This window comes from Procambarus clarkii, chromosome 15 (assembly GCF_040958095.1).
Source record: "Procambarus clarkii isolate CNS0578487 chromosome 15, FALCON_Pclarkii_2.0, whole genome shotgun sequence".
In the NCBI taxonomy this organism is placed as follows: Eukaryota; Metazoa; Arthropoda; class Malacostraca; order Decapoda; family Cambaridae; genus Procambarus; species Procambarus clarkii.
Genome location: NC_091164.1, coordinates 3,675,488 through 3,684,342, shown reverse-complemented (window position 1 = coordinate 3,684,342; position 8,855 = coordinate 3,675,488). Strand labels below are relative to the sequence as shown.

At 46.8% G+C, this 8,855-nt stretch overlaps 1 protein-coding gene across 1 annotated transcript; it reads right to left on the bottom strand.

Moving 5' to 3' along the window:
- Positions 1 to 205: 205 nt before the first annotated feature.
- Positions 206 to 8,497, bottom strand: LOC123759048 (uncharacterized). Its single transcript, XM_045743805.2, has 2 exons — positions 7,916 to 8,497; positions 206 to 3,579 (listed from the first exon to the last, which is right to left on the bottom strand). Exons 1-2 carry the CDS (start codon positions 8,207 to 8,209, stop codon positions 3,406 to 3,408), a joined length of 468 nt encoding a protein of 155 aa, XP_045599761.1. The 5' UTR covers positions 8,210 to 8,497; the 3' UTR covers positions 206 to 3,405.
- Positions 8,498 to 8,855: the final 358 nt, after the last annotated feature.

The window sequence follows — 8,855 nt, the reverse complement described above, 5'->3', positions numbered from 1 at the left end:
TTTACGTCAACATATGTACGATGGTGTGCATAGTTACGAAAAGTACCATCTAAACAGGAGGATGGGTTGTATATTGGCATCCCAGACTATAATTGGTAGCCAGTGATAGAGATGGTGTCGAGGCTCATTACTCTCTTAGATTCACTACAGTAAACCTGGCCACGTCAAGTAGCTTAGCGGCAAAGGGTAAAATAAATATATTCAAAACAATCTATTATTTAAATTCACACGTACATAGTCAAGCTTATATTAATATATATCAAGACTTGAGATGCGTCTTCCAAAACTTATATAGCGAATCTATAAGTTTTATAAGCCGTCAAGAAAATTCTTTCATTGTTAAAGTGCAAGCAGTGACTGAAGCCAACTACAGGCTCCTCACACAACCTGTCCTCATACTAGGCTTGTTAAAGTGACAAACGACCCCGAGGACGTATATTAATCAATTTTACCGAATTGTGCATTCAAAATAGTTTTCACCTTTAAATTAATATTATTATATGTTTACATTTTTTGTATAGTTATGCATAGATCAGGTGTTTAGGATCTGTTGGCGATAATTTGTATTTATGGTACGTGGGTGAAGCATTTACAGAGTTGCGATTCGAACAAAAGTCAACGAAGCACTGTTCGAGAAATGTTCGAACGTCATTGGTTGAATCGTGTAAACCTTTTTTCGTTCATAAACGGGGTTTGGCGGGTGCATGGATTCACGTTTGGCCTTTGTTTATGAGGACGGGCTGCATAACCCCAGAAAATTGATCTTTGGTCTGAGAAAGTGAACAAAATGGGAGACTGAACTGGATCATGATGGTTTCGAAACGGTTAATCGAGACAAAGTGAGTTTCATTGTTTCGGAACTGCTGATCAATACTTAATGTTTTTGCTCTGCTGTGGATACGCCCGCCTTCCTTTCATTTGTCTTTGTGCTATACTATCCTCCTGTGTTCAAATAGCATCTTTCTGAATGCTTCACCCACGCACTGCATGTACCAGCCCATCATACAAACAGGGGCGTTCGGTTGACAATGCATAAGTCAAGTACAGTATTTCGACCTATAGGCCACGTGACAATGTTCAAAGCTATGACTCGAAACATGCTTCCTTCACTTTAGGTTGTACTGACAACCTCTCCTAACTGGCCGTAACCAACACTCACCTTACTTAACCTTACACAGACTAAACTATGCATGAACCCACAATATATATAAATTTGAGGAAAAAAAAACGTTAATTACGCCATGTGAAAGATTCATGTAAGTTGGTTGCCTGGTTGTACAAGTCAAAACATGTTGGTGGTATTTAAGGGTGGGTTGAGGGAAGAAAGGTGGACCCCAAGAGTCTAACACTTATATGCTGTGCTTACTATATTAACCTGCAATGTTAAATGGGATTCTTGTACTGTGATTTGTGTATTTGTACTCGCTGAATTTGTGTTCCCCTTCAGGGACTTGAAGTAGAACGGGGTAGAAATAGCCTAAGCTACACTATCCCTTTGAGATTAATTTTTTTCTTGTCTCAATAAACATACTTGAACTTGAAGGGGTGAGTGAGGATGGATGGAATGGTGGGTCAAGTGAGGGAGGTGGGAGTGGAGTGAGAGGTGGGTGGGAGGAGAGTGCGGGTGGTACATGTATATAACGGGTAACATTATTAACAATTTACGGGCTATTCATGCCCGTGCCACCTCCTAGGTGGCTATTCATCAATGTATTAACACAGTATTCAAGTGCCAGGGCAGGGTCTCAGGAATATCCCCCCCCCCCTCCCCACACACACACACACACACACGGGTGCTCTCTCGTAGCTCGGGAGGAACACTGTGTAAAACAAAACCCATTAATTTTAACATCTGTAAAGAGAGAATTTTATATGTGAACGCCTTAAAAATGTTATTTTATTAAAGCATTCTGTTATCCAATGTTATCGGAGTTTTTAAAATTAATATCGGACGAATATAGTTACTATATATTTGTAGAGGTTTTATCGTGTTTAACAAACGATAAGATGCGCAATATAGTTGTGTAAAGAGACCAAACGTGTGAAGGTGTTACTGTTACCTCGGGTAGACACACACACCTGTCCGGTTAACAGCTCTTTATCGCATGTGATAACAAATGAAGCGAGGACTCTGATAACGAGATGCTCTACAGCTGGTGGATACACACACAACTGGTTACAATAATTAGACTGGCTCTGTCGTGATCGGAATTAAAATACAGGGGCGCTGTGTCCCTAAACTTAATGATAATGACGTTCATGCTCACTCAAGATATATATTGGAATAAGGTTCCTCTGGACAGATTACGGGCTCACCATAGCCCGTGGTACCTGGACACTTCGTTCTAAGTAGCTAAATCTAAAACAACAACAACTCTGGACAGTCTACATGAACATACAATGCTCACCATCACCTATTACTGGAGTTGAAGAAAGTTCAACACAGGGCAACAAAAATTATTCCAGAACTAAGTCAACTCCCATAACATGAACGGCTCAGGGCCACGGGGCTGACAACACTGTAATCCAGAGAAGTAGGGTAAAGTGCGACTAGAACCATGCGCACCACCTGAGCAGAGGTAGTAGGGTAAAGTGCGACTAGAACCGCTTGCACTACCTGAGCAGGTGAGCCAATTAGGCCCCCTCTGCTCAGGTGGTGCGCATGGTTCTAGTCGCACTTTACCCTACTACTAGGGCGGATTTCATCGAAACTTTAAAAAATACGGTACTGAACAAATTGGAGGATGTTGATCCGGATTTTTTTTCCCCAAAAGGTCCCGGAATTCAATCGAGAATGTCAGGTTCGAGTCCCGGGAGGTATGGAAATGATTGAGTGTATTTCCGATCACCTAATGCCCCGTAGCAGCAAGTAGGTGACAGCCTGTCAAACATACAACGTTGCTACAATATTCGAACAAGTTTTAAACACCTAACAAGATGTAACAACCAATATAACATGTAACGTTCTAATACGTCATAAAAACGTTTTAAGAAGATGTAACAACTTTATTACAAGTTGTAACAAGTGGAAAAATAGGGACAGTTTCGTTGTGTGTTTGTAGGGAAGTTAGTCAGCTTGTTATTGGACTGCATCCTGGGATGGTCTGTAATTCGATCTGGGGGGGAAGGGGTTAATGGGACCACAATATAAGCCTAATGTGTGTAAATACACTCTGGCCTGCACCCCAGCACAATTATTATGAATTAAAAACGTTCTTTGTAAGAGGACAGGTTGATTGGTCTTTTGCAGGTTGCTTATGAGTGAATTAAGGCATATGATTTTACTGCACTTTAAGTTATATAAATATCATATCTTATAACGTGATATGGAGGGGCTATCACTGGTCAGATACTAAATCTAATAATTAGATATCACAATTCACTTCCACAATAACAAATGAATATCTAAGTTAGGGCCAAGTCCGCCTTCGTTCCATTTTCTATAGTTCTAGCAAGGGATTCGATTTCATCTGCAACAGCATGTCCGTCGATGACACTGATGGCGCTCTCTCGACGGGACGAATTCAGCTGTTTCTGCTCGTTCTCTTTGTTCTTTTCGTTTTCCCTGTTCTTCTCCGTCTGAAAAAAAATTACATAAAATGCTCATTAACAGTTAAACATATCAGTTTTATACATTATTTCCAAATTACCATCCCACCCTTTCCACCCAAGATGATTTAAGATCCACCCATGAACTTGAAACAAAACGCGATGCTTTAAGCCAGATAGATGATATCATAAAGCGCACCCTTTCCTAAACTATTTACATTCATGGTTATCTTGAGATGAGATATCTTGAAATGATTTCGGGGCTTAGCGTCCCCGCGGCCCGGTTCTCAACCAGGCCTCCTTTTTGTTACACACCCCCAGGAAGCAGCCTGTAGCAGCTCCCTGGTTCACTATACCAGTCCACTGGACCTCGTATAAATAACTGGGCCTTCGCTCTTCAGCCGGCACCACTCCTGTGGCAGGTAAGTCCACTACGGGCTCACCATAGCCCGTGTTACTTGGAACTTGTTCCGAGTAGCTGAATCTATAACAACAACAACAACAAGCTCTCAGCCGATATTGTTTACTATACGTCCGTACACAACCAGCCCTTGCGGAGGAAGTCCGCTCACGGTAATGGATTTACAACGACTACGTAATTAGTGCTATTATAAGGTTACTTCAGGTTAAGGTTTGGTTAGGTTAGGTTTCATAACGTTTGGGTATGTTAATACTGTGTAATATTGGCCAAAATGTGAAATGTGGAATTCGAAAACTATAAGTGTATCCTTGAATTTCGTTTACAGAAAACCCAATTCTTTAGACCGTTTCAAAGAAAACGTTTTTAACGTACTTTTTATATTTTAAACCAACGATTTATAATACAATATATTGATAACTTGATGATAATCTCAGGACAAAGGTTCACTTGCCACTTTATAAGTAGATTATTACTGGAACCGTAATATGCTTTCAGACCATCACAAATATCAGGATAACTATCCAGTTGGTTGCTGAAGGTAATGGATACAAGAAAGGAGGAGTGAGACCCCGGGCATTGCCGGGTACCCTATCTAGCAATAATATAATAAATGATGAAATCCGTCTCTCCTGTGAATCCCATCCCGTGTTGGCCTCCGAACGCATCATGCAACTGAAGAGTTAGTAAAGGCATGAGCTCTTAAGGAGGGAGTTGGTTGCCACCTTGGGTTGCCCCTGAGCAGCCTGACGACAATAATATACCGAAAACAACGACACTTCACACTATACATACCAGCGATGATCGCATTGAAACCTTTAAAATACGGACTGTACAAATCCACAAGGGCCGTGACGAGGATTCGAACCTGCGTCCGGGAGCATCTCAGACACTGCCTTAATCGACTGAGCTACGACAGGGTTAAAAGGTAGATTAAGGCAGTGTCTGGGATGCTCCCGGACGCAGGTTCGAATCCTCGTCACGGCCCTTGTGGATTTGTTCATTTGATGCATCACGTTAGTGTGATCTCTGTGTGTGATACGGACTGTAATATTAATCCACACAACTTCTTTACACGGTCAAATGCAACACAAGGAGCAACAGCTTCTAGCTCAACACGCCGCAATATAGGACAGAAAACAGATGCCTTTTCACCCATAGTTATAAATTTATGGAACCGCCTACCCGCCGAAGTCGTAAATGCTGATAACTTTACTCCAGTTCAAAATCCAGCTGGATAAAATCACCAGGAAAATGGGAATAGTGGGAACTTTTGACAAGCCGTTAGTTTCCTGTCCCCGTCGAGGTCACTAAAGAGATGGTGGCCCTCGGGTAAATGAATTAAATTCAGGTCACTGTACAACAATGGTTTATTTTAAATGAGAATGAAAAAAAATGAGGTTCTGGCACTGGCCTACGCGCAGTCTAACTTACAGGCTGACATATATACACACTCGTAGACCCGTTCAATGTTTTGCAATAACCGTAGCTAGTTTGTAATGCTCTCCTTTTTTCATTTTAACGCTAAATAACACTGAAGCAAATTTCAGCTCGGAGCTCTGTTACGACATTCTGAGCAAATCTGACATGTGTGTGGCAACACCGACCTGCTGTTCCTGGGGGTGATGTTGCGGCCCCCCAGTGTTCCTGGGGGTGATGTTGCGGCCCCCCAGTGTTCCTGGGGGTGGTGTGGCGGCCTCCCAGTGTTCCTGGGGGTGGTGTGGCGGCCTCCCAGTGTTCCTGGGGTGGTGTGGCGGCCTCCCAGTGTTCCTGGGGGTGGTGTGGCGGCCTCCCAGTGTTCCTGGGGGTGGTGTGGCGGCCTCCCAGTGTTCCTGGGGGTGGTGTGGCGGCCTCCCAGTGTTCCTGGGGGTGGTGTGGCGGCCTCCCAGTGTTCCTGGGGTGGTGTGGCGGCCTCCCAGTGTTCCTGGGGGTGGTGTGGCGGCCTCCCAGTGTTCCTGGGGTGGTGTGGCGGCCTCCCAGTGTTCCTGGGGTGGTGTGGCGGCCTCCCAGTGTTCCTGGGGGTGGTGTGGCGGCCTCCCAGTGTTCCTGGGGTGGTGTGGCGGCCTCCCAGTGTTCCTGGGGTGGTGTGGCGGCCTCCCAGTGTTCCTGGGGGTGGTGTGGCGGCCTCCCAGTGTTCCTGGGGTGGTGTGGCGGCCTCCCAGTGTTCCTGGGGTGGTGTGGCGGCCTCCCAGTGTTCCTGGGGTGGTGTGGCGGCCTCCCAGTGTTCCTGGGGGTGGTGTGGCGGCCTCCCAGTGTTCCTGGGGTGGTGTGGCGGCCTCCCAGTGTTCCTGGGGGTGGTGTGGCGGCCTCCCAGTGTTCCTGGGGTGGTGTGGCGGCCTCCCAGTGTTCCTGGGGGTGGTGTGGCGGCCTCCCAGTGTTCCTGGGGTGGTGTGGCGGCCTCCCAGTGTTCCTGGGGGTGTGGTGGACCGGGGTGTGGTGGGCCGGGATGTGGTGGGCCGGGATGTGGTGGGCCGGGGTGTGGTGGGCCGGGGTGTGGTGGACCGGGGTGTGGTGGACCGGGGTGTGGTGGACCAGGGTTGGGTGGACCGGGGTGTGGTGGACCAGGGTTGGGTGGACCGGGGTGTGGTGGACCGGGGTGTGGTGGACCGGGGTGTGGTGGACCGGGGTGTGGTGGACCGGGGTGTGGTGGACCAGGGTGTGGTGGACCGGGGTGGGGAAGGCACTCCACCACCTGCCACCCACTTTATAATGATCGTTATCACATGATAATGGCGATAATTATATCATTGTTAACACGAGGAGTGGAACAACAATGTCTACCAAAATAATAATTAACCCTTACCAACAACGACACTGATAACGCCTCCCCCCCCCCCCCATCCTGAGGGAAGCACAAGGTTATTAATATATTAACAGGCATTTAAATTTAACAGTAGTTATCTTTACCTGTTCAGATATGTAAGGGAGAAGTTTTTTAACATTTGAATATTGTCAAATTATAAATGTATCGAGATAACTAAACCGAACACTTGAGACTTCGTACATTTCTTAAGACAGTTTTCACCGCCGCAAGACTTAGAATTTGACACAAGAATACAGGAAGCGGCAGCAGGTATTTTAGTCGAGGCAGCTCCTGCTTGTCCTTAACCAACCTCACTCGTATACAGACAGCCCTTCGCTGGAGACACCCCGGCCACCTCACGCTGGAGACACCCCGGCCACCTCACGCTGGAGACACCCCGGCTACCTCACGCTGGTAACCCTTTCATGAAGCAACTTCACACATGCGTAATATAAATCACTAATAGGCTAATTACTTTTACCTGCTCTGAAACCTTCAAAACTTAAATTAATTTGTTTGAAAACTGCAGGGTACAGGAAGACCTGTAGGGTACAGGAAGACCTGGAGGGTACAGTAAGACCTGGAGGGTACAGGAAGACCTGGAGGGTACAGGAAGACCTGGAGGGTACAGGAAGACCTGGAGGGTACAGGAAGACCTGGAGGGTACAGGGAGACCTGTAGGGTACAGGAAGACCTGGAGGGTACAGGAAGACCTGGAGGGTACAGGAAGACCTGGAGGGTACAGGAAGACCTGGAGGGTACAGGAAGACCTGGAGGGTACAGGAAGTCCTGGAGGGTACAGCAAGAACTGCAGGGTACAGCAAGACCTGCAGGGTACAGCAAGACCTGCAGGGTACAGCAAGACCTGCAGGGTACAGCAAGACCTGCAGGGTACAGCAAGACCTGCAGGGTACAGCAAGACCTGCAGGGTACAGCAAGACCTGCAGGGTACAGGAAGACATGCAGGGTACAGGTAGAACCTACACAGTACAGGAAGACCTGCAGGGTACAGGAAGAACCTACACAGTACAGGAAGAACCTGCACAGTACAGGAAGACCTATATAGGTCTCCTAAATAGGTCTGCTATCCTATATCTCCTATCCTGTGCTATATAGTAGTGAAGGAGAGGATAACGGAGCCCCACCTTGTCTCTGAAGACAACACCATGTTTGTCACTCTCGGCAGGGCTGGGGGTGTCGACGGGGCTCCTGGCGTCGTCCAGTAAGGCACTCCTCTTCTTGTGATTCTCCCTGTATCGTCCACTCTTGGAGATGGACACCCTGCGTCGGTGCATGAGGTCGGTGGGGAGGGCACCCTCGGGGTCCTCCCTCGTGGGGTCCTTGGCAGGAGCGACTGTGATGGTGGCGGCGTGGGATCTCTTTCCTCCGTGCATGTGGTTGGTCTTGAAGTTGTTTATTATCTTCATCACGCCGGCCATGGCTCCTTGCACACACCCTCCTTCCTCAAAGTTTATTCCTTGAGCCTTTCAGATATACGTCCCAGCACGTATTGTTTTTTTTCAAAGCTCATTCATTCCCAAGTTGTTGTCTGCAGTCAACACAGCACAGTGGGAAGGGCTTTAACAACTAGGTCCCATTTGGTTATTTTGTTAATTCTGCGGTATGCACATAGGAGTTAATGCGGCAGTTATATAATCCACGGGACACCACCACAACAGTGACAACCGTTTTCCTTCCTGGTGAATCACGCAATGCTCTGCTCTGAAAGTCTACCTGATGCCTCGGTGGAGCCTCCTCCCTACTGGTGAACGGATAGTGACATCATGGCTTCGTCAGCCAATCACCACTCGTCTAAACAAAGGATGGCAGACCACAAGCCACCCACCATTAATTTTTTTTCCCCTACTTCAACCAATAGGAGCCGCACATTTCAGTGACGCTGCATAGATAATGGTAACCAATTACAGGTGCGGTCTCTTATCGAAGTAACCCAAAGTCGTGGTGTTTACATTTTCACCAACCTGACGCGGAGATAACACAAATCTCTCCCCATCACAGTGCTGAGACGAACATGTACAAATAACGCAATAAATCAAGCCTACAGATATTATGGTGTGGTGTAAG

Excerpts from the sequence above, each read along its gene's own strand:
- LOC123759048 (XM_045743805.2), bottom strand. The coding sequence starts at position 8,209 with ATGGCCGGCGTGATGAAGATAATAAACAACTTCAAGACCAACCACATG. Across the intron at positions 3,580-7,915 it reads GTGTTGTCTTCAGAGACAAG|ACGGAGAAGAACAGGGAAAA; the intron begins GTGGGGCTCCGT and ends ATTTTTTTTCAG.